Source organism: Peromyscus eremicus, chromosome 1 (genome assembly GCF_949786415.1).
Source record: "Peromyscus eremicus chromosome 1, PerEre_H2_v1, whole genome shotgun sequence".
Taxonomy (NCBI): domain Eukaryota; kingdom Metazoa; phylum Chordata; class Mammalia; order Rodentia; family Cricetidae; genus Peromyscus; species Peromyscus eremicus.
This window is the reverse complement of record NC_081416.1, coordinates 139,946,147-139,972,946: the sequence shown is the minus strand read 5'-3', so window position 1 is coordinate 139,972,946 and position 26,800 is coordinate 139,946,147. Positions and strand designations below refer to the sequence as shown.

General features: G+C 34.6%; 1 protein-coding gene across 6 annotated transcripts in view; it reads left to right on the top strand.

The window, feature by feature from the left end:
- Ube3a (ubiquitin protein ligase E3A) overlaps positions 1 to 26,800 on the top strand; it is a 100,091-nt gene that overhangs the window by 1,453 nt on the left and 71,838 nt on the right. For 3 of the 6 annotated variants that reach the window (XM_059273616.1, XM_059273582.1, XM_059273576.1), the window contains exons 2-4: positions 13,804 to 13,867; positions 15,986 to 16,105; positions 19,627 to 19,671. In XM_059273616.1, the coding sequence (XP_059129599.1) occupies positions 16,086 to 16,105; positions 19,627 to 19,671 (65 nt within the window). In that variant the 5' untranslated portion in view covers positions 13,804 to 13,867; positions 15,986 to 16,085. The remainder of the gene's footprint in view (positions 1 to 13,803; positions 13,868 to 15,985; positions 16,106 to 19,626; positions 19,672 to 26,800) is intronic. The other 3 variants (XM_059273599.1, XM_059273591.1, XM_059273607.1) reach the window with 2 other exon arrangements.

Below are 26,800 nucleotides of genomic sequence, written 5' to 3'. Positions count from 1 at the left end.
GGTATAACCTATGATTTGGGGAGAAGTAGCAGATTATGTCAGAATGTTTTGGAGAGGAAAATGCGCTTGAAATAAAGACCTAAAGTTTAAGAAATACAGCTGTTAAAAAGCTACATACCAAAGTCATGTCGCTACCCAGTAAATCTTGTTGAATAAATGGGAAAAGGGACATGAGAAGTGTTTTTCTCACAGCTCAGATTAGTGACTACTCTTAAGATAGCTTTGGCAATTCAGGTAAATTTAGAATTTAGTAGAGGTTAAAAAGAATTTTTTTGTCTTGGTATGTATGATAGAAATTTCTTTGGTATTAGAGTCTCCATTTAAAGCTAATCTGCTTACTGCATTTTTAAGGAAATGACTACCACATCTATTTTGCTGATAAGCCTTAAGAATGACTGTAAGTCCTTAAATACTTAGCATTACAAAAAAGCCCATGCATCAAAATCTGTAACAAAAATGAGAGCTTCAACAAATAATTTGCAATCTGTATTTTTTTTTAAATAAGAGATACCCTACATAATAAAAAGAGATGACTTGTAGCTTTGTTTTCAAAATCAGAATGTAAGCTATGAAAGACTTGTGTCAATATTTAACTTGCATTGGTGTGTAGAGTAGTATACACATACTCCTTTGGACATTGCCCCCATATCTGAGGAGTTTAACTTTATGGGGTTAGAATATCTTTTACAAGCAGATTTTGTAGGTGGCTTTTGTTTTTATCCCTGAAATCTACTCCCCCAGCACCTTTTATTTTATTTTATTTTTTGAGAAAGGATCTTATGGTGTAGCTCTGGATGACCTGGAACTCTCCTCCTGGCTCTGACTCGAGGGTGCTGGGATTAAAAGGTGTAGGCCAGCAGGACTGGCTACTGTCCTGTTTTATGTCTTTAAATGTAATTTTTACCAGAGTCTAAAATTCATCCCACTTGATTAGTCCTTTTAACAGCATTTATTGGGTATCTGTAATGCTTCTGACATGTAACGTTAAAGTCAATTGTATTTTCTTTCATACATTTATGCCAATCTCTGTCTTCTGTCAAATAATTGCTGTAATAATGTTTCTCTCAATTTTGTGAACATTTGTCCTCTAAATTAACCATAGCTATTTTTTTTCTGCTCAAGAGCTTAAAATGATTATTGCAGATATCTTTAAGAAGAAAACTTAAATGACTATTGGTATATTCCTGTCATTTATTCTATTTAGGTTTATGTTTGTTATTAATGATAACATTACTGTTAAATTGATCTATATATTAAGTGCATATGTAGTTATTAAAATATCAGTTTTCTGATTTTTAAAAAATGGAGATGAGTTTTCAGAAGTGGTCTTTTAAGTACTTTCAAGTACAGAAAGCATATGACAGAGGGCCATATAAAAATAGTCTTTAAAACGTCTTTGATAATTCTCTTCATAAGGGTTTAGGATAATAGAATTTTGGATGTTTTTGACAGTTTTTTTTTCCTCACTGATAAATATAAAGACAATGTTAAGCCAGGCATGGTGCCTTATATCTGTAAACTCAACGATTGAGAGGCTGAGGCAGGATTGTGGCAAGGTCAAAGCTAGCCTAGGATAAGAGGTGAGAGCATGTCTCAAAAAAAGTTAATGGTAGAGATGTGATAAAATGTGTAGTGGAAATAGCTTTGTGTTTTTTTTTTTTTCTTTCCTTTATTTTTTTGGCATGGGGTGGGGGTGGGGTGGGGTGGGGTGGTGGTTGTGGTGGTTTCCAGACAGGGTTTCTCTGTATATCCCTGGCTGTCCTGGAACTAGCTCTGTTGACCAGCCTGGCCTTGAACTTACAGAGATCTCTTTGCCTCTGCCTCTGGGATAAAGCCGTGTGCCAGCACCATGCAGCCTGGAAATAGCTTTGTAATTAGAGCTTGATTTCATTTTTGCTGAGCCATGGTTTTATTTATAAACAGGATGGTGAAGGTATCCCAGATGTGAGGATTAAAGACTGTACAGTGTGCCTTTCAATTTTACCTTAGAAGACATCATACTTAGTTTTTCTGAATTATCTTGTATATAGTGGTCTGTAGCCCATTATTTATTCTATTGCTTGTTTTCTTTTTCATTGTGAGTTCAGTCTTTAAGTGCAAGGATTTCTGTTGTTTAATCAGAGAGTATCTTTCCAGATGCCTTAAGCCTATTCAGCCTGCTATATTATCAAACACTGGGTAGTTTACATAAAGAAAAAGACACCCCTACCCCCTAACCCTACACACATACACCTTAAATAGAAATGTATCTCATAGTTAGGGATACTGAGAAATCCTAAGATCAAAGCTAATTTCATTGAAAACGAGTAGTTTTAGGAGGATTTGTTTAGCTGGACTAGGGATTGAACCTAGGTCCTCTCACATGCCAGTCCTTGTCCTTTTTGTGCTTTTTGACACAGGCCTCATTAGGTTGGCCAGGCTGCCTTAGACTCACTCTAGCCCAGGCAGACCTTGAGCTGAGAGTCCACCTGTCTCATCTTCCATAGTAGCTAGATTACAGGCCTGTACCACAATGTTTGGGTTGAAATGTATCCCTGTGTTTCTGTCTGCCTCTCTCATTATTTTTTTGAGATTTTGTTTTATGAGAGTTTTGCCTGCATGCATGACTGCACCACATGTGTGCAGAGCCTGTGGAGGCCCGAGGAAGGTGTTTGGTCTGCTATGACTAGGATTACAGATAGTTGTTAGTTGCTGTGAGGGTTCTGGGAATTGAACCTAGATTCTCTATGTCCTTTCAGTCTTAAGTCAGTTCTGTAGATGAGACATCCCTTAGCCCTTAGCTGCAATTGTTAAGACTTACTGTTGGTACCTTTTTTGGGGAGTTGGCTGGAGATACAATCCAAGCACATGTGTTCATTCATGTCTTGGTTCCAGCCTGTCATTCAATATCTGATTTATAGTATGCATACATGTGTGGTATGTGTAAAATAAAATAGATTTACTCTGGTACTTGGCTTGTTAGTACTAGTTTTGGGAGAGTGATTATTATTCTAACTTCTGATAATGGAGTCATAGCTGTTATAAACCAGAATAGTCCTCTGCCTGAGATCAGCTACTGCATTTTTTTTTAACACAAGGAAATTAAAGAGTTAAGGTTTAATATGGTTTTCTTAAATCACCTAGGGCCAGAATCAGTCTGGAGTCTCTGGCTCCCAGGTCAGGATTCTACATATATTGGCAGGTGTTCTGGTCTATCTGTTCAGAAGAATAGTTACATGTACTTTGTAATTGCCCACCCACTTTTATGGAGATATGTATTTTCCATACTATTAATAAAAAGTAACCTTTAGAAGATGCCACAGACAGAGCATTTATTCTTTCTAATAAAAGATGTGAAATAAAATTGTATTAAATAGAAATACTGTTATTTTTCTCATAATTTCTTTTTCCAAACATGAGGTATTTGAAATACTTGAAGGTGCTTTATTCCTTTTTAACAAAATGACTTATTGATAAATATACATCAAATTTCTTCTCATGTTTTCATTTAATTACAAAATGCTAGCTATAGTTCCTTGAGTTCAATTGTCTAGAACAAGTAAACTAACTGGATAGTAATTTGGAAAGATAATTAGTATTAGGACTGTCTACAAATGAAATAGTGTTTTTTTTTTTTTAACACTGCTTTTTGATAGAGGTTCAAGTATATGTTATGCATCTCTAGTATCTCTAGGTCTTACTTCCCTGAAGCCACACAAGAAATAATAAATGCTTCAGAGTTTCAGTGGTTCAGGAAACAAAAACCCAGGACTATTGAAATAAAGGAAAGAATTCAATTTTTTTGCTGCCAGAAGCTCTTGCTCCCCCTACTTCTGGGTTTTTTTTTTTTTTTTTTTTTTTTTTTTTTTTGAGCCAGAATGAACTAAAAATGAACAGGCCATTTATTTATCTTTCTAAGACATGATAATCTCACACATGAAAGCGTTACTGCTTTCTAGTTTCAGAGGATTATGTTGCTCATACACGATACTTCTTGAAAGTTGATTGATACTGTATAAAGTAATTTGCCCAGGAAATTTGTAGTAGAAAGAGTGATAGAACGTGACTTTCTGTTAACTGTTTTCTGTTAATATGCTATATGCTAAGCCTTTTAAAGAAATATTATCTGGGGACATTTTTATTTTTGTTTATTTTGAGACAAAAGTTATGTAGTCTAGGTTGGCATAGAACTGACTGGTAGCACAACATTGAACTCCTGATCTCCCTACCTCTTTCCAGTGCAAGGATTGCAGGTCCGTGCTTCCTTAACCAGCTGCATTTACAATATGTGAATTTATTTCAGATATGATAACTACATTTAACATGAACAATAACTCTTAATTGTTAGTGTTATGTTATTTAGTTGTAATACTGAATCCTTGTAATTTGCTCTACTTGACCTGTTTTATTAATTAAGTGATTGGCGAGTGAATTAGTTTTATGAACAAGTTTTATGAGTGATAGCAACATACTACATAGGCTTATTCTTGAAGGTCAGTTGTGGTAAATATGAGTAGGAGCTTTCATTAAGAAATTGTACCTGATTTGTGAAAGAGAATCCTATGTAAGTCTTACTGAAGCTGGCATCTTTATTTGAAGTAAGTAAAAGCACAGAAGTAGTGTATAGATCTTGTACATTTGTTACATAAGCAGGATAAAATCTTCCTTACACATCTGTTGTCTGTGCTGTGTAGAATCTGATGCTGTTACTCTTTGCATCTCAGTGCGTTTCAGAAGTTGGTCTTCTGTACCTGTCAGCATCATTTGAGCAGTGTGGTACATATCTCAATAAATTGATAGAAGTCAGACATTCAAAAAAGAAATACTTTGAATTTGGTTTTACTTTGCTGAGGATGGATTGCTGGGCCTTGCTGCTACATGCCAGGCAGGATATCTACCAATGGGCTACATCCCCAGGTTGAAAAAAATAATTTAACTTCTTTGTATTATGGAGCCTTGTAGATCTTTTCTAATTGGTGATGTTTTGTGTGGGGTGGTGGTAGTAGCAGTAGAAAGTTGTTTGAAAAAGAGTCAAGCTACATAGCCCAGGCTAGGCTGTACCTGACAGTGTAGCTCATGCTATCCTTGAATTCTTGGTCGTATGCCTATGCCTTCCAAGTGCTGGGATACTTTCTTGTTGACTTTGTATGTTTTTTAAGACAATGTCTTATATAGCCCAGGCTAGCCTCAAACTCTATAATTGAAGATGACCTGAGCTACTTATCCTTCTGACTTCACTGCTCCAGTGCCGGGTCTATGGCTGTGAACCACTGTTTCTTACTTATGCCTGGTGCATACATGTTCAATTAAAAATGTTCTTTTGGGCATTTAAAGCTAGCAGTTTTACACACAAAACTATTCATGGCCTGAATGAAGTTGCTCTCAGTGTTGTACTTCTATGGATAGTCTTTCCATGTAATAACTTCTGCCTTGTATAAAAGAGATGGCTTGTCCACTTCAGACTTCTAAAGGACTTTCTCTCAAATGTAAGAAAGTAGGCTTAGAATTGCCTTTGTGGAATGAAACGTGGCCGTAATTTTCTTCTACTTAAATATAGAAGATATGGACAATGTAGAGGATACTATAACGAGCCACATATTCAGTATGAACAAACTTTACATTTTGTTATTTCCTTGTACTCTATTGTGCATTCCAAAACTCATTCTTTATTTTAGTTGATACCTTTAGTAACACTGTAAGAATTCCTTCTCATTATAGTTTCAACACTTCACCTAGTATTGGATGTGAAACATAATGCTGTTCTTTGGAAGGCAAAAGAAGTGCATAGTTGTGCTTTGTATATAAAGCCAGTGTGTCGTAAAGGGAAGTAGGTTCTAGCTTACTAGTATTTTTTTCCTTAAAATTTCTACTTATTGTGTCCCTCAGTGTGGATATGTACCGCATTTGCTGATCATACAACATGCCCAAAATGGGGATATTTAATATTTGTCTTTGTTAAATATTTTTGTTTTTATTTGGGACTTTAAAATAATGCTTTTTGAGTACCTGTATATTATGTGTACTAGTTGATAGATCTTATTTCAGATAAAGACTAGTTAGATAATATTTTTCTTTCCTCGCTTTTGAAGTGAGCTGACAGTGTATCCTGTGCTGTTGTTGGAAAATACACTAGGAAAATCCAAATCCCAAGTTGCTAATAAATGAAATTTCTCCACTTGTAAATGCTGCTGCATCCTCATTCTCTCTGCTGCTGTTTCTCACTGATTCTGTAACATATAGGTTTTTAGATTGGAGATAGGAATAGGAAATTAAAAAAGAGGAATATACTTTGTTCCATAGATTGGACGATATAATTTTGAAATAAGAACCCGTAAGCATAGTAGAACTGAGCTAGTTTTAGTCTTTTGTACACATAAAACTTGGTATCTGTTCTTTAGATTGTGTATAATTACTGTCTGGTACATTATGTTTCGTGTTACTTAAAAAATGAGACTTTTTTGGTCTGATTTAACTGTGTATGGATCATCTGCCTACCCCATTCTGAAAATTTATCTTACTCCATTTTTTGAGCTAAATGAAACATAGGGAAGAAGTGAACTTAAAAACAGGTATATTTTTGCGGTGCAATATGTACATAACTTTACCAATTGAAATTAAATGTCTACTCCTGTATTGAAGAGTCTGTGAGAACAGTAAATGTTTTCTTGTGTACACATTTTGCATTCTCTATCCTTTTTCTTCTCCCTTTCTCCATCTTTCCCTTCTTCATCTCTTTCTTCCTCTTTCCACCCTCTTGTCTCCCTCTTCCTTTGTCTTTCCCTGTCAACCTTTTCATTCTGCAGATATAGGTATTTGTAAATGCTAGAATGAACAAACTACTTTCTAGTTTTTGTGACTCTAGTTTAGGATGCTTGCTACAGGCTTGGGAAACATGTATGTATGATAATGAATAACCCTCTAGGCTGGAGATAAAAATTAAGCAGAAATAGGCAGTACTAGATCAATACTGGACAATTATTCATACCAAATTTTGAGAAATTAGGATTGATCTCTCTTTTTACTGGTCAAGAGGTAGTTGATTATTTAGACACTTATTCTGTGCTTAAAATTGTTATGTTGTAATAATAGCATTTATCTATTCATTTGTTCATCTATCTGCCTGCCTGTCTGTCTATCTACCTGTCTATCTATCATTTCTATTTTTGCGGTTCTGGGCATTATGTCCAGGGTAAGTTTCTATTATTATTGCTATTAATATTAATATGTTTTGTATGATGTGTGTTTGCGCATGGGAGTGCCATACTATGTGTGTAGAGGTCAGAGGATAATTTGGTTTCTGTCAATTTTTAACTTTGGTCCCCGAGATCTAACTAAGGTGTCAGGCTTTTATGGCAAGCACTTTGCCCACAAAGTCATCTCACCAGCCCTACATTTTTATCTTATTAGGATATTTTTCACAAAGCAGGAAGATTGGGTCACCTAATTATGTAAGATCCCAGGGCTTTGTTTTTACCTTGGACATAGTATACTCTTAATTTTATTTTTTCTCTTTAAAACATATATGTACAATACTTAAAGCATTTAGTAAATAATGTAGTAAAAAAATCTACTTACCTAACCCAGGAATATAAATGATGCCAGTTTTGATATTTTAGAAATTTAATCCCTCCCTCCAAGTCCTAGTACCCTTTTTCTTACCCATGTAACAGGTATCTTGAGGTTCTTGAGTATTTCCTGTTTTGTGCTTAAATACGACCCTTGTTCATAAATGATATCTCACACTTAAGATTTTGTAGATGTGTTTTGTATATACCTGTCATCACTTGACTTGTTTTAACTCTGTTATGTTTTTGAGATATGTATATAGACACATTCAGGTCTGTTGTTTTGTTTTACTGCTCTGTGGTATTCCACTGTATGGATATCTAAATAGTATTGTATCCCACTACTTATGAATATTTTGGATTATTTCCTGTAGCTAGAGTTTTCCTGCCTGGCCCACAGTCAGGGCAAATCTCTTTCACCTGCCAGTCCCACAGCCTCTCAGACCCGACCAAGTAAACACAGAGACTTATGTTGCTTTCAAACTGTATGGCCGTGGCAGGCTTCTTGCTAACTGTTCTTATAGCTTAAATTAATCCATTTCCATTCATCTATACCTTGCCACATGGCTCGTGGCTTACCGGCATCTTCACAAGCTGTTTCTCATCGTGGCGGCTGGCAGTGTCTCTCTGACTCAGCCTTCCACTTCCCAGCTTTATTCTCCTCCTTGCCCCGCCTATACTTCCTGCCTAGCCAACGGCCAATCAGTGTTTTATTGATTAATCAGCAACACATTTGCCATACAGTTTCCTTTATTGCTCTTAGGACTAATGATACAGAGTTTTTTTTATACTTCCCTTGTACGGGTTTTTCTTTAGGGGAAATTAAAGAAATGAGGTTGCTAAAGAATAGAATTTATCTTTAAGTTGATTAGATATGGCCAAATTCTTATGTAAATTGGATTTGCCAACAGATACTTTATCAGCAGTGTATGACCATTTTTGTTCTAGCATCTTTTCCCCCTGCTTGGACTTGTCAGATTTTAAGTAATGATATCAAATGGCATCTTACTTTGTGTTTGCTTTAATTCTGAGTGGTTGGTAAAATGGTATGAATTTTATGATTTTTTTCTTCATGTTTCACTTTAACAAATTTAAAGTAAAAATCTTTTTCTTTTTGCTACTGGGGATTGAAATCCAGGGCCTGCTGTATGCTAAGTAATTTTCTTTGTGTCTTAAAATTTACAGAAAAAATTTTAAAAGAAAAGACACTGTACAGGTTTCATGTTGACAAGGACGTTGAGAACTATCTTATCCAGCCTTTTTGCTTTAGAGTGCAGTTGAGAAATGCTTTCAGAATAAGAATAAAATAGAATGTTATGTCCACTGTAGCATTCTCTCCTGGTATACAATCTTAGTCTCAATTTCTAAGGTTAAAGTCGTGATTCTTTACAATTTTAAAAAGTGAAATTGCTTGTGATATTGTCTGTTATTAGTTGAGGGTTTTTGGTATGGATAATTTATTTTGGTCCATCTGAAGAGAGGAATCCTTTTAAAAAAATGAATATGAAAAGCTAGTAGTCCTAACATTGAGTTAAATTTTTCTCCAATTTTTTAAAATGTCACTTGTATCATCTCCTTTATGCTTCTTCATTTGATTTGCTTTAGGGTTTTTTTTTTAATCATTGATTTTATTTGTAATAACTTCATATACAGCTTTGAAAACTGGGATTCCAAGGCTCCCTACTTAATTTTGGATTTGTCTTGGCTCTTCTTGGACCTCTATTCTTCACAATACTATAAAACCAATTTATCAAGTTCCTTTGGGGAATTAAACGATATCCTTTTGTGTGTGGTGTATTTATTTCTTGACATAATACCATTATTAAGGTTCATTCATGTTTGTTCATGTAGCATATAATAGTACTTCATTGTTTATGCTTGATTATCTGTCCAGTCATCACCTGATAGGTATTTGGGTTGCTTCCAATTTTGGTTGTTAGTGTTGTTGTGAATATATGTTTACAGCTTTTGTTGTAACTATACATCTCTTGAGTATGTATGTAGGTGTAAATTGGCTGGGCCATCGGGTAATTATTTAAAATTAGAGACACTTTTAAATGCTTCTCAGAGTGGCTATATTTTTTAAAAAATAATTTTACTAGTAACGTGAAGGTTCTGATTTCCCTATTATTGTTGCTGTTATTACTTCCAGTCTTTTTAATTGTCATTGTTCATTTGGGGTGCTTTAAAGGTTTAGAAATAATAGTTTTTTTTTTTTAAATAAGCTTTTATAGGTGAATAAGGGATGGAAATGGCAGGGCAAAGGGAAATATTTCTAGAGAAATGTCGTGAAAAGCAAAATTATTGAGATCAGAAATAGGGACTTCTAAAGAGTGCAATAACCCAAGGAGATTGATATCTCATGATGTCAGCACATATGGGTAACATTTTGATGACTGGGTGTGGCCATGTGACAAGGATCTCAGTTAATATGAGAAAAATGTTTGAAACTATGTTGTTAGCATTGAGAAGGCATAGGAATTTTTAATATGAGAGATGATGATCAAATTCTAATTTCTAGGAAGATAATTCTGTCAAAATATATGAGAAAGAAACTAGTAAAATAATAAAGCTCTGTATCACAACAATCTTGATAACGATGTAGGGAAAAGAATCAGTAGATTCTTTAAAGAGGAAATATTAAGAAACAATTTAATGTTAACATTTCCAGGCCTGAATATAAGTTAGAATGTTTTTCTAAAGAAATGGCCATAGATAGTCTTTAGAATCAGATTTACGTTTGAATCTTAGCCTTGTATTTATGTACTATGTATAGCAAGCCACCCAAGTTTTCTCTTTTATGAGCTATTTTATTCTTTAAACATTTTGAAGGATTGGAAGTATAAAAATGAATGATTGACATACTCTTAATGTTTCGTCTAGTCAGGAAGAAGAAGCTGTGCCAGCAAGGTTTGATTACATAGTCTTAAATGTTGTGATAGAGAGATTAAACTTTGTTCTGAAAGCAACTGAATCCCGTCAAAATAATTCTTAGGGATAGTGTTGGATTGTGGGGGAATTCCAGAGGTAGAATTTGTAGCAGTGAGAAATATATTTCACTTGGGAGGAGAGATTCTATAGTCTTATTTAAATTTTCTGATTTGAGTTATTGGCCTGTGAATGCTACCAGGATTTACTTAGTCTGTGATAAATCTAAGCTCTTGGATAGACTTTCTTTTTCCCCTGTTAAGTCAGGATTCTATTATAATAGCATCACTGTCTGTGAATCTCCTTCATAGCTTTTACTTTGAATTGTAATTATTTATTGTGTTTTTTTTTTAAATTTATCCTCATCTCCCCCACAGCACAAGAAATCATGTATAATTTCTTTACTATGGTGTTTTCAGCTACCAGTATACAATCAAAATCTAACTGACATGTTTTGAATGAAGAATTTGAAGACTTATAGTGGTTAGGTTAAGTAGAAATAGCGGAACGTGATGGCACAAGATTTTTCTCCCCCTTAGGACAATGAAATTGGTGATATATAGATATATAGAGTGGAGTGTTTTTTTTTTTTTTTTGTTTTTTTGTTTTGCTTTTTGGGGTGTTATGGGGGATAATTGAGATTATTATTTTTAATTTTAAATTACTTTAGATGCTGACTTACTGAAATGGTGTTATACCTTTGATAATCGGGAGTTGGTGGTTATAATGCTAGAGATAAGATGTTAAATATATATGGTTATGATATTAAGATCACTTAGAATGTGTTAAAAATACAAATTCATGCATTCTTATTGCACTGAGTCAGAATCACTGCAGGGAAGCCTAAGTACATTTTCTTTTTAAATTATTTTTATTATTTATTTTTTATTTCTTCATTTTTTTTTTATTTTACATACCAACCACTGTTCTTTCTCCCTCACCTCATTCCTCCTATGTCGCCCATTTCCATCCACTCAGAGAGGGTAAGGCTTCCCATGGGGAGTCAACAAAGTCTAGCATATCAAATTGAGGCAGAACCGAGTCCTTCCCCTCTGCATGAAGGCTGAGCAAGGTATCCTACCCTAGGGAATGGGCTCCAAAAAGCCAGTTCATGCATCAGGGATAAATCCTCGTCCCACTGTGAGGGGCCCCATAAACAGAACAAGCCACACAACTGTCGCCCACATTCAGAGGGCCTAGTTTGGTCCCATGCAGGCGCCCCAGCTTTCAGTCCAGAGTCCATGAGCTCCCACTAGCTTGGGTCAGCTGTCTCTGGGTTTCCCCATTATGATCTTGACCCCGCCTTGCTTATATAATCCCTCCTCCCTCTCTTCAACTGGACTCCAGTAGCTTAGCCCAGTGCTTGTTTGTGGATCTCTGCATCTGCTTCCATCAATTACTGGATGAAGGTTCTATGATGACCATTAATTCAGGCACCCTCTTCACTATTGCTAGGAATCTTAGCTGGGGTCCTCCTTGTGGATTCCTGGGAATTTCCCTAGCACCAGGTTTCTCCCTAACCCCATAATGGCTCTCTCTATCAAAATAACTCCTTCATTGCTCTCCCATCCCTCCCTTCCCCAACTCCACCATTGGTTTCCTCATGTTTTCGTCCCCCATCCTCTCCCCCTCACACACAGTTTACCCAGGAGATCTTACCTATTTCTTCTTCCTAGGGTGATGCATGCTTGTCTCTCTTAGGGTCATCCTTGTTACTTAGTTTCTCTGGGGTTGTGGAATGTAGCCTGGTTATCCTTTGCTTTACCTCGTATCCACTTATGAGTGAGTACATGTCATCTTTGTCCTTCTGGGTCTGTGTTGCTTCACTCAGGATGATTTTTTTCTTGTTCCATCCATTTGCCTGCAAATTTCATGATGTCGTTTTTTTACCGCTGAGTAATACCCCATTATGTAAATGTACCACTTTTTCTTTATCCATTCTTTGGTTGAGGGGCATCTAGGTTATTTCCAGGTTCTAGCTATTACAAACAGTGCTGCTATGATCATAGTTGAGCAGGTGTCCGTGTGGAATGATTGAACATCCTTTGGGTATATTCCCAAGAATGGTATGTCTGGGTCTTGAGGTAGATTAATTCCCAATTTTCTGAGAAACCGCCTTACTCATTTCCAAAGTGGCTGTACAAGTTTGCACTCCCACCAACAGTAGAGGAGTGTTCCCCTTACTCCACTTCCTTGCCAATATAACCTGTTATCAGTGTTTTTGATCAAAATCTTACATCTGACAGGTGTAAGTTGGTATCTCAGAGTCGTTTTTATTTGCATTTCCCTGATGGCTAAGGAAGTTGAGCAGTTCCTTAAATGTCTTTTGGCCATTTGAGATTCTTCTGTTGAAAATTTTCTGTTTAGAGCTGTACCCAATTTTTTAATTGGATTATTTGGTATTTTGATGTCTAGTTTCTTGAATTCTTTATATATTTTGGAGATAGCCCTCTGTCAGATGTGGGGTTGGCTGCTGTTCTGTCTTATTGACTGTGTCTTTTACTTATAGAAGCTCCTTAGTTTCAGGAGGTCCCGTTTATTAATTGTTGCTCTCAGTGTCTGTGCTACTGGTGTTATATTTAGGAAGTGGTCTCCTGTTACAATGCGTTCAAGGCTACTTCCCACCTTCTCTTCTATCAGGTTCAGTGTAACTGGATTTATGTTGAGGTCTTTGATCCACATGGACTTTAGTTTTGTGCATGGTGATATTAAGTTGGGTGTTTTTGTTGTTTTTTATTTGTAAAGATTTATGATATATATGGAGTACTTTACTTAAGTAATGCTACAGTGTAATGTGGCCCCGTTATGTGCCAGGAAGGCATCTATATTCTTTCAGTACATTTTCTTTAATTCAACCACTTAACACTTGAGAGACTGAGAGATCAAAGGATTTAGCCATGGTTACAACTCTGAGAGGTAGTAAGTAGATAAGCATCTATGTTTTTGTACAGCAGATGTTTTGCATATAGAGTTTATCTAAAAGCAGAATTACCATAGTTTTCTGGAGGGATTTGAGGTATGTGACAATTTTCATAATTTTCATCTTATTTGTAAGGAGGCTAAGGAAATGAGGAGCGTTAATCTTTGTACATGAAAATGGGAAACATGCTTTCCCAGATGAAAATATTTGGATCACAGCCTGCTTAGCTACCCTGCTACTTATCTTGGTAACAGGAGTAGGATAATTTGTCTTTCAGTATATTTTTGGATTTTATAAGTATTATTAAAGGTGGATTTGCTTTTATTTTATAACAAATTTCATTTTTTTTTTTCTGAAAGACTATCCAGTTGTTTATGTTAAAAGAATTGAGTGAGGTGTTTTATATTTTAGGTTAAAAATCTGTAAGAGCCTGATTTTAGAATTCACCAGCTCCTCAGAAGTTTGCTGAAATATGGTATGTTTCTGTTTTATTTTTGAAATTCATATTGCATGAATTATCTTAATGTCATGGCTAGCATAATGCCATAATGCGTTCAATAAATTTGAGCGCCTGTCATTTTTAAAGGATCATGTTAAGTGGTGAGTATGCTACCAGGTAGACTAAGAGATATAAGTGGGGTGCTGAAAGAATGTATAAGAGATTACTGTACTAAGAGACATAAAGTAATATGGACAAGAAGATCTAGGAAATGGATTTGGCTATTAGGCTGTGGGTGTGAAGAATCTGATTTACTTGCAGGCATATTATATACAAGGCATACTATGGTCTTATTTCTATCTGTAAGGTAACTGAGGTACTGAGGTTTAGAGAGGTGACCTAACTTGCCCAAGATTTCCCAGGTCCTAAGTGATCAAGCAGAGAGTGGAATCTCAGATTGGCTTTGGAACCAGTGTTCAGCTGAGCATTCTACCTCATAAAAAAGGAAAAGATTAAAAGAGAGTACTTGACTTAATCTTTAGAGTGTGTGTAGTTCTTTAATGAATTGATCAATTTTACTTTCACTTTTGCCATTTTTGTGTTTTTAAGTTGGAAGTTAGGTTCATTTGAATATTCTCAATCCACATAAGCTATTAGTCTCATGAGAAACATAAGGGAACTGTATCATGCATTTTAAGGATGTTTCCTCTGTCCCTTGCTATCTCAGTGATGCCTATGTTGTTATTAGGAGACAGGAAAATCTGGGAAATTGAGTTATTTCTTACAGAGATTATAAATGCTACTTATTGGACTCCCCTAAAGTTGCTTATGTATATACTCAGGCCAACACTAGCAAAAATATGATGTTTCAATAATTCCTTTGAGATTCTCAGATACCTTCCTATTTTAAATTGGGTTCTGATTCAGGCTTTTAGTCACCTTGTTTGTATTGCTGTCTGAGGATTTTAATTGTGAAGGGGCTTTCCCCTTACTAATCTTATACTTCTTTTCTTTAGTTCATTGAAATTTGTTCTGTGTGTATGGATCAATGAAAGATGTTTGTGGGAAAAACTAACTGGATAAAATGATTTCTAAGTACTGATATATTCCTGACATAAGGCATTTTGACAGAATTATAGTATGATTAAGGAGTACTGTGTAATTTGAATCAGAAAAATTTGGTTAAAATTTTGTATGTGAGTTAAGGTACTTGAAGAATAAGGGTATACATTCATATTTTGCCATATTACTTCATAGAATTGAGTCTAATGGGATTGAGAATGAACACTTTCTTATACAATGCTTTTAAGTTAATTTTAGATGATTCTACTTAAATACAGAATATGTGTGTGTGTGGAACTATTTCATCAAGAATTTGCCTTTTTGGTAGATGATTTCTCTATCCATTTAAGACTCCTGTTATTAAATCAGTCTCATTTTAACTATTGCCATAATCCACATTCTAAATCTTTGCTTATTTATATCTCAAAAGTCTGTAAAGCAAAACTAAGCCATAGCAAAATTTTAATAATCAGTAGAAGGTTAGTCAGTCGTGGTTTTAATCTTACTTTCAACATTATTTGTAAAATCTTGGGCAAGTTGGTTAATCACTCTGAGGCTGCTTATTATTATTCTTATAGTGTCTGTTTTGATCACGTAGAGCTAACTAAAGTCAGTCATACATAAGGGTATTGTTGATCATTGTACTTTGTAAACCATATAAACATTGAAAAATAGGGATTATTATCTTTCTCAGAAATGCTTGGGACCAGATGTGTTTCAGATTTAAGAATTTTTTTAGATTTTGGCGTGTTTCTATAGACTTTACTGGTTAAGCATATCTAATCTGAATCTGAAAATGCAAAATCTGAAATATCCCTAAATCTAAACCTTTTTGAGTTGCTGACATGATATTTAAAATTTTCTGGATTTTTGGAGCATTTTTTAAGTTTTGGATTGAGAACGTTCCTCATTTTTTCAAGTGATGAGATCGTTTAAGAAAACAATATACTGGAAAATAGTCCATAAAGGTTTTCCTATGGTAATTTTTCTAATTTTATATTGACAACTGATTTGAAGCTTTGAAGATTATGATTTGAACAATGAATTGGGTTTATGCTAGTGTTCTAACTAAAGGTTTGTTTAATTTATTAGAATTATTAAGCCTACGTTCAGATCAAGTTAGCAGCTAGACTGGTGTGACAACCTGTTTTTAATCAGTGACTCAAAGCTGTTATCACCCTGATGTCACCGAATGGCCACAGCTTGTAAAAGGTAATTTTGAATGTTATTTTACAGTCTTTAAAAGGCTGTCATTGTAAAGTGAAATATGTGCTGTAAAAATGAAGAAAATGCATAGGTGGCAGGAATACTGCTAAGAATAGAGGACTAAGAATTGAGCTATTTCTCCATTTAATTTCCTTTCTAAGATGTTTATTATAGTGAATTTCTTTCCTGCCCTTCCATTCATGAGGATAAGTAGTCATCAAAGATCTGTTTTTCTATATAGCTAAATAAGAAAGTGTTTCTCAAAAAAGAAGATTACATTATAGAGATTTTAAGAAATACATGGAAAATGCTTTGATTAGTGTTTTTAAGTGAACCTTTTTTTGTGGTAGAAGTTTAAATGCCTCCCTAGAAGTGTTGTACCTTTAGTAAAACTAGTCTACTTTTTCTCCTCAAGAGTTACAGTGGAGTTAAAAGTGCAGCTTTACATCCTTAAAAGGTTAGATTTGCAAGCTCATGTTGCACTGTTCAGATTAGTGGGTGTTTTGTGATCATATTTTCTGTCATTCAAGTTAATAGCTAAAATTGATACTTTTAAGACTTTTTTCTCATCAACATTACTAGGTATGTTTCAGTTTTCTAATTCCATTTATTTTTTATTTGGGCAAACTTCAGGATAACTTGGGTCAGTAGTTTTTTTTTTTTTTAACTTTGGTTTTAAATTTTGAATTTGGTAAAATTAGGAGCATGTACTGTATTCTTATTTCCAATGCATTGGTAGTAAAGAAACCATAAGCTCTTTAAGAACCAAAGTACAGCTTTGGAACTGTTAGTAGGTGTTATATATACTCATAGTTTTGAGAGTTAATTCTAGTTTTAGGGTATATTTTAGTAACTTACTTAAAATATTGTTGAAGTAGTCTTAGAGTAGACATTATTCAGATGTACACAATAATTATCAATAACATATTTCTGTTTTGTATATTTACTTTTCTTTTGACTAAAATAAAACTGCAGTTTGAATGAAAGCAGCTTATGCTATGTCTAAGAGACCGAGAGAAAATAATTTTAGGATAATAATCTTTGAATCCTTTTTTTCTCTGTTTGCTGGATTGGATTGTTTTAGGTTGTTAGTTTGGCTTAATAGTGTTTAATAGCTGGTTCTAATATATGTAAACATTAAATCGTATATATACAATACTTTATTGGCATTATGATTCTGCTGTTCACATCCTCTGTTTAGGGAACAGAATTTGGGAAAACAGTTATAGTTGGCCATTTGTAGATATATTTGCTCTATATCCCATTTTAGGATCTTGAAGCAATAGTTCTATAATGTTCTCCTGAGATATGTTTTTTTCCCTCTTGTCTTACATTTTTCCAATTTTTTTTTCTATCATCATTCCCTAAGCTTTTCCCTTTCCCTCTTTGACATTTTGCTTTCTACTACCTGTTTAAAAGTTTGTAATTTGTCTTTCTCATTGCCTACAGGTTTCCTTTTTTTCTTTTTTTAAAGCCAGCTTTACCTCACAGTCTAATGACGAATATTGGAGGGGCACATTAAAAAACGACTTAGCTAGTACATATGGGTTATCATCATATTTTAGCTCTTCTAGTTCTTTTGTATGGGATGTAAGTTTGAGAATAATCTTGGAGAATTTATTTAAGTCTGGTGGAAACCAGTATGTCCCAGATGATTTGCTTGTTCCCTGGGGGCAAGAGGGTGGAAAAGTGTTGCATTTATTGTCACTACCAAGCCCCAATTTTCAGTTCCTATGTATTTTTGTGTTAAACAGAAAATATAAATACACTGTTAAGAAAATCTAAAATATTTGAGCTTTGGATCTGTTTTTAATTAAGTATGCCTTTTATTCATTCTCTCTCTCTCTCTCTCTCTCTTTTTCTCTCTGTCTCTCTGTGTGTGTGTGTGTGTGTGTGTGTGTGTGTGTGTTACTAATTTGGAATCTAAATGAATTGCAGTGACTGTTGTTTTGAAGATCTAGCAAAGAAGTGAATTTTTTGACACTAAAGAAATGAATACAGTAATCTTTAAGATTCTTTTTTTATTTTAAATTTTACTTCTTTATTTTAAGTGTATGAGTGTTTTGCTTACAGGTATGTACGTGTACCACATGTGTGCCTGGTGCCCACAGAGGCCAGAAGAGGGCACCAGGGCTGGGACTGGAGTTAAAGATGGTTGAGAGCAACTGTGTGGGTGCTTGGAGTTAAACCTTAATTCTCTGGGAGCAGCCAGTGCCCTTAACCAGTGAGCCACCTCTCCAGCCCCTTAAGGTTCTTTGTTAAAAATTACTTCCATAACAGTGAGCCAAAATAAACCGTTTTATAAACGTTTTTTTATTTAAGTTGTAAAGTCTGAAGTCAGTGATAATTCACAAATCAAGTCTTTGTATACTAATTTGAAAATTTTAACTTAATCTTTTATTTTTTTTTTCTAACCCATTTTGGGAATTTGAAATGTTATAAATAGGTATTAAAATCAGTTCATCTTAGAACATTGACTCTCACACTTTAATGATTTATAAAAACTAACAGAGTAACAGATTTTTTCACTATTTAGTCCAGGCTGGCTCCAAAATATGTATGATCCTGGATTACCCTCTGAGTACAGGAATTATAGGAAAGTGCTGCTGTGTCCACTCTGGAATTCATTCTTTAACCATGTACTAGGAATAGGGAAAATTGCCTTATGTTCCAACCCAATAAAAATGGGATGCTTTTTGATGCTTTAGATGTATGCATTTTCTATATTAGCTAATATATTATAAATAAAGAAAATAACCAGCAGCTATCAAAGCTAAAACTAGCTTACAATTATCTAACAAATATAATATTCATTGTACATACTGATGACAAATAAATGTTTTTTAGAGAAATCTAATTTCCTTGTTGGACCACAGTAATTATGATTAGAATGGTACATAGAATTTAAATATTTTAAGATTTACATACACTGTTATATTTTAGTTTGAATTGTCTAGAGCAGAAGCTGGCAGATAATGTTTAAGGGAGTTGTGTAATAGTTTAGGTTTTGAGGAAAACCTGGTCTTTCCTGAAAGTACTTAACCTTGCTTTTTCAGTATACATATACAGTATTTAAATACATGTGACTGTCTCAGTAAAACATTACTTCCAAAATCAGGTGTTTATTCCACACCTTGGTGTGTTTGCCAAGGTTACAGTTTGCTAACACTTCATTTAATTTCAAGACAATGAATACGTATTTGTAAATGCAGGCAACCCAACTTGATAGAAAGTTACAGTTTTGTTTTTCATATATGCTTGACTTTGTAAATCATTATGGCTTACAGTGATCTGATATCTAATATTAATGATTTCAATTTCTTTTTTAAAAAAGCATCAAGGCTTTTAAAGTTTGTCCTTAAATGTGTTATGACTGATTTGATCTAACCATTTTGTTTTCTCATTCTAAATCTTTTAAAATACCCTTTCATTAGAACATAAGTCTTGCTTTCAAATTTATCTTCCCTACTTACATTTCTATCCCTTTTTGGAATTCACTAATCTTTGTCCTTAATTACATTTTACAGATCACCAGGAGAATCCCAGTCTGAGGACATTGAAGCTAGCCGAATGTAAGTATAACTTGGTTCAGGCTATGTGTGTTTTAAGTTGCCCTACACTGCTTTATTTGAAAATACTTCCAGGCTTAAAGTAAAACAATAAATAAATCAATAAAATAAAATTAAAAAAAGAAAAAACTTAATATTTTATCTAGAGATTAGAAAATATCTACTTCTCCCCTTACCAAATACTTCCATCCTCTGCAAACTATTATATGTCCAATGGGAAGTAGATAATTGCATATGTGATTCTCAGTTCTTATGTTTTTGTGTCCTTACCAGTTGTGGGTAAATAGGGAAATGATAGGAAGGCTCAGCCATTTTAGTGCCTGCTATTGACTAATTTATAACTAATGATGACTGTTTAAATATGACTTCTGTTTACTCTAAATATAAGTCATCAGTTCCTGTGTTTTAGATATAAAGATGCCTGAGAATTAGTTCCTACCATCTGAAAGAGCATAAACAGATATTTTTAATTATTGAGATAGAATCGTAGTTGGGTTACAGTAGGAATAAAGAGGAGTACCAAACTTTGCAATAGAAATCTAGTGCAGATAGTAGGAAAATTGGCATAACTAGGTAAAACTAGTTTAGTGTTGAAATGCTACTGGGAATTAAGTAGCTGGAAGTTTGACTAGTTTTCTAGGCAGTCATGGGCAAGGTTCTGAAGCAGGACACTTGAGTACAGGGAAGATTGAGGAATTGAGACCATTTCAAAATTTGGCAATGAGGAATGAAAAATGGAGATAAGAATCATCATTACAAGGGTTCAGGCAAGAGACTGTGGCAGTGACTTGGTGAATATCGCACCTGCCCTGCAAGTACAAAGACTGGAGTAGGGGGCAAGATGGCTGCTAGGTTGGCAGAATTGGCAAGCTGTGAGTATAGTGAGATAGTTCCTCAGCAAATAAAGAACAGTTGATAAAGACACTAGGTGTCAGCCTTTGACTTCTACATATAACCCCCACACATGTGTTAATATACCTGCACAAATGCATAATACACACATCCCTGTCTTCTGAAATTAGGAGGTAAAGGTAGGTATGTGGAGCTGTGTTTAAGAATGTGATTGAGGCCGGGCAATGGTGGCACACACCTTTAATCCCAGCACTCAGGAGGCAGAGCCAAGCAGATCTCTCTGAGTTCGAGGCCAGCCTGGTCTAGAGAGCGAGATCCAGGACAGGCACCAAAACTACACAGAGAAACCTTGTCTTGAAAAACCAGGAAAAAAAAGAAGAATGTGGTTGAAAAAGTCAAAGTTTTCTTTACTGAAAGCAGATTACATCATTTTAAATGCTTATGTACATTGTGAATTCCAAGAAATGACTATAAAATATATTTTTTAAATTTATATGACCATGTAATTTCTCTGGTAACTTTAAAACAATTATAAATGTAGAAAATTTACTATTTACTGTTTTAAAGTATACAATTCAGTGATATTGTGGCCATTAATGCTTTGAGCATTTATCATCAGAACTGTTGTATTTTACAATGCTGAGACTTTGTATGCATTAAATAGTGACTTCTTGTTCCCACTGTGGCTGGCAACTACAATTCTGCTTTTTGTCTGAGTTTTGGTGCTTCTAACTACCTCAAGTAAGTGCAGTCACGACAGCTTTTTTTTTTTATTTTAATGATTGGCTTTTTTTTTTTTAAACTAAGCATAGCATCCTCAAAGTTCATTCATGTGTATCAAATACTAGAAATTCCTATTTTTACACTAAATAATTTCACTTGCTTCTATATGCTGTATTCTGTCCATCTATTTATCTGCTAATGTGTTATTTCTATGTTAGCAATTGCAAATAATGTTGCTATAAGCATGGATCAGTGCTTTGAGACCTTGTCCAAAATACTTTTGGGTCTATATCTGAAATGTAATTATTATATCATGGTAATTATGTTTAATATTTTTAGAACATACCATACTGTTTTAAACAGTAGCTATACCATTTTACTTACATTACCGACAATAAAAGCATTATAATTTTTCTACAACTTGGCTAGTGTATAAAAATTTCTTGGGGGAGTAGTAGTCATCCTAATGGATGTGAAGTGGTATTTTAAATATAGTTTAGTAACCAAGTAGCTTTTTTTGTTGATTTTATTCTTCAAAAGAGAACAAATTTATTTTTATTTTACAAATTATCTATACCTAGATAGCTGCAAGTATGGCAGGAACTGAAGAACTGCCTTCCCCATGTAAAACCCCCCCCCCCTTTTTTTCATTGAGACAGGGTTTCTTTGTGTAGCCCTGGCTACCCTGTAACTCACTTTGTAGACAAAACTGGCCTCAATCTCAGAGATTGACGTGCCTCTGCCTACCAAGTGCTGGGGTTAAAGGTGTGCACCACTACTGCCAGTTTCCCATGTACCTTTTTATAAAAAAATTTTAATGGTATTCTGTGTAACACTATAATTAGAATAATTGAGTTGGGATTGAATATACTAAAAACTTAAAAAAGCTAGGAAAGGGTTGGGGTAAAACAGCAGACTAAATGTTCAAAGTTTCATGCACTGAGTGGCCAGCTGAGCTTAGAAACTTCATAGTGATTGTAATTTTCAGAGACTTCTTCAGTAGTCTCTAATGAGTAATATTTTAGATTGAATATTAGCTGAATAGCTAGGACAGACTATTGTTAGTGGTGTGTATAGTACACTTTTAGCGTTAGAGCATTTTACATTTATATACTATTACTAAAGGCCATGGTTAAGAAGGTTTTGCTGACACAAGATGTTAAAGCAGTAATTCAGTCTCTTGTCAGGTAAAGCCCAGACTTAATGTCTTCATTCCTGAAATCCACTAAACATTTGAAGAACTAATAATAATATTTTCCAAGCTCGATCCAAAATTTTGATGATTTCCAAACTATTTTTATGAGTCAATAATTACTCTGATATAAAAACAAAAGAGAAACTCTACTATTAGAGGCTAGTAACAAAACTTTCTTGTTATTCTCAAGAAAGTAATAACAAGCTGAATTAAACAACACATAATTGTTATTCACCATAATTAAATGGGATTTATCTTAGTCTAGTATGGGGGTGCATCTCTTTAATCTCAGCACTCAGGAGGCAGAGGCAGGCGGATCTCTTGAGTTCTAAACCAGCCTTGTCTACAGAGCAACTTCTAGGACAGCTGGAGCTACACAGAGAAACCCTGTTTCGAAAACCAAAGAAGAAACAACAAAAACAAGCCAAATCTGTCTCACAACAGGAACCATGTTGCCTTGCTCTCTAAGTCAAGGATTCTTGAGGCTGCAGAGCTGGCTCAGCTGTTAAGAACACTGATCATTCTTGCAGAAGAAAGAACAATATGTTCCGTAGATGATGCTGAGAAAAGTTGGGTATGCATAAATAGAAGAATGAAATTATGTACATAGTTAATATCCTTAATGACTGTCAGCCACTGTAAGAAGGCAGGACAGACTTATATATATATTAGTGTTTGTGAATTTTTTTAGATATGAACAACAAAAAGATTAATGGGATTATACCAAACTTAAAAGCTCTCTGCACATGAAAAGGTATAATTTGAAATGAAAGAAAGCATTTGCATTCTGAGGAGTTAATACATAAATTGTGTAAGTCAGATAGCTGATTGAAGAAGTAGACAAAGGACTTAAATAGTCACTTCTGATAAAGTAATACAGGTAGGAAGATAGTTCAATAGGTGAAGTGCTTGCCTAACAAGCATAAGGACCTGACTTGATAAAATAATGACAACACACAAATGCAGTATGTGGTAGTGTACACATAAAATCCTAGTGTGGAGAGGAAGACATAGGAGGATCTCTGGGGCTAGTCTAATTGGTAAGCTCTATGCTAATGAGAGAATGTAGAATTGGACTACATTTCTGAGGATGAAAAGTGAGGCTCTGCTATGGCCAACACAAGGAAAAAAAGTACAAATGGCAACGTGGCTAAATAAGAAAAAATTTATCTTTTACTTTTTAATAATTATTCTGAGATTATAATTAAAGTATCTTTCCCTTCCCGCTACTCCTTGCAAACTCTCACATACACCTTTCCTTGCTCTCTTTCAAGCTTATCTGAGAAAAAATTGTATTTATTTGTTTGATTGTTTGTTTTGCTTTTCGAGGCAGGTTTTCTCTGTGTAGCTCTACATGTTCTGGGACTTGCTCTATAGACCAAGTTGGCTTCAAACTTCCTGCCTCTGCCTACTGAGTGCTGGGATTAAAAGTGTGTGTCACCACACCCAGCTTCAAATTCATAAGAAAAAAATTCTTAATCTCTGTAAACATCTAGGAAATCCAAATTGAAGCGACAGTGAGATACCACTTCATACCTACTAGGATGGTCATTTATAAAAATATGAACGTTCATGATAGTGAATTTTTTTTTAACAAACAGAAATCTTGTACACAATTGGAAGAAATGTAAATTAGATCAATTATGGAAAAATAATAGGTTCCTCAAAAATTTAAAAGTAGAATTGCCATGACCTAGCAATTACATTATAGAAATATATAGCTAAAGGAGATAAAACTGGTGTGTTGAAAGAGATACCTGCATTTTCATGTTGTTTGCAACATTAGTTAAAGTAACCAGAAAGCAGAAATAAACCAGTGTTTGTCAGTGGGTAAATAAATGAAAGTTGATATATATATATGGTGATGTATTATTTAACCATTAAAAATTGTCTGAAATCCTATGTTTGTGACATGGATGGAATTGATGGTTCATAGTTAATGAAATAAGTCAAGCACAGAAAAACAAGTGCTGCATGATCTCACATGTATTAAAATATAAAAACATTGATTTTCTAAAAGTGTTTGTTACTCAGGGTAGACTAGATGATTATCACAGAATACAAAATTGAAAATGGATAGAGTTTAGTTCAGGAAACCTGTTGTACAACATTGTGGCTTATTAATGTATGTTTTCTTGAATATTTTCTAAAAGCAAAATTTTAAGTATTCTTGCAAATATGCTGTGTATGTGAGGTGAATATATGCAGTTCTTATTTGTCAACAAAAATAAAAATTTTGGAAAAACACCTGTGTCTTCATATATCAAAATTATTGCTTGAATGAAAGTTTTTAACAGACTGATAAAATTTCAATAATCATAGGTATGGTGTTTAATATGCTTAAGAAAATGAATAATTGTTTGAAATAAAGAATTTTGGTACTCTTATACTTGGATCTTACATGCCCACTGACATTGATGTCACCTTATTGGTGATATAATGGGGTAGAAAAACAATGTCCTTTTAGCCTATGAGTCTAATAGAACTGGAAGGAAAGCCAGAAGGTATTCAGGTTATATGAAAGCTTCATATTAGACATTTGTACATTTAGGGTTTTTAAGAATCTTGATATTTTTCTGGGCATGTTGGCACACTCCTGTAATCCCAGTACTTGGGAGGTTGTGTAGGGTTAGCTTCACTCATAGGCCAGTCTAGGCTACATGAGACCCTGGCTCTAAATAACCGCAACATCAGATGGCAGCTGAAAACGGGCTAAGGAGTTTGTTCATTTGGTATAGTAGATGCTCTACAAGTTTGTGGATCAGATTCCTAGAACCTATGTAAAAAGTGTGACGTGGCCTTCTCATCTCACTCTTGGTGGAGGGACATAAATAGAATTATTGTTGAAACTCACTGTTGAGTCTAGACAATTCAATGAGCTTCAGATTTGCTGAGAGACCCTGTCTCAAAACATTAGATGTGGAACAATAGAAGATGAAGTTGGGCATTGATTGTACATGCATAGGTAATGCATACCTGCACATGTATGCACACACATACATCCTCCTCCCCCGGCATACACAAACAGAAATTGAGTAATCCAAAATAGGGTTGTTATTTTGTATGCTCTTAATTCCTCCAAATCTTCTTTTATAGACCTTTGCATCATATTCAGTAGTTTTTTTCCACATCCATTAACCAAATCCTGGAAAGCATCCTCAGTTTCTCTTTGTCTCATTTTGGAACCATTTGTAAGACCTGCTGGATTTATCTTTAAAATACAATTCACCCACTTAAGATACATTTATAGTACCATTGCCATCTTGTTTTGATAAGGGATGTCATTGCTTCTCAGTATTTTTGTTCTAGAAACAACTAAATATGCTTTTTTTGATACTGAAGTTAAACTATCTTTTCTATACTCAAAACTTTTCAGAGACTTGCCATTTCTTAAACTGTACCCTGAAACTGAGATAGCCTTGTATGAATTGGCTTCTTTAATTTATATGACATCCTGTACTAGCTTTATGTTCTTATCCTGCAACTTTTGAGTTCATAAGCCTGATACTTACTATCTCTTCCCTCTCTTGGCTTACCCACATCTTTTTCTTCTTTATTTGTTCCAGAATTTTTAGATAATGTTTTGTCAGAGATGTCTTTTCTGATTAACTTTGTCAAAGTATAATTATGCCCCATCTTAGTTCTTACTATTTATCTTTATAATATCTAATATCACTTGATTTTTTTTAAGCTCTCACTAGAATGAGAACCTAGTGTTCTGTTGATATTTAACATTCTGACCAAAAGTATCTTAGGAGATAAAAGGGTTTATTTCAGCTTTCAAGTTATAGGCCACCATTGAGAGAACTTGGAAGTATGGAATAATGCTGCTACTTGTTGACTCAGCTTGAAGACCTAAGCTTAGCTTACCCACTTCTTTTTGCAGTCCAAGAACACTTGCCCAGGGAATGGTGTTGCTCACAGTAGTTGGGGCCTTCCAGTATCAGTCAAGACAATCCCCCAGTTGCACAGCCCAGGTTAGTCTGATCTAGGCAGTCCCCCAAATTGCGACTCTCTTCTTAGGTCATACTAGGGTATATTAAGTTCACAACTAAAGCTACTTTGAACACCTAGTGAAGTATGTAGTTTAGTAGTCAATAATGCTTACTGAATGAAAGAGTGAAAATCATTAAATGTATGAAAAATTTTTAGTATCTCAGAAGCACAAAAAGATTATGTGGTATCAATTTATCTAACTCTGTCATATAGTCTCAGCCCCTGTGAGTATGGGAAATATTGTCTAACATCTTTATCCTTAATATTTGCCATTTGGCAGGTCACTTTACTCTGTGCTCCATGCTCCATGAATGTTTTCTCAGATTGTTTTGGGAGAGATGAGCCTTTTAATCAGAGTGAGCTCTG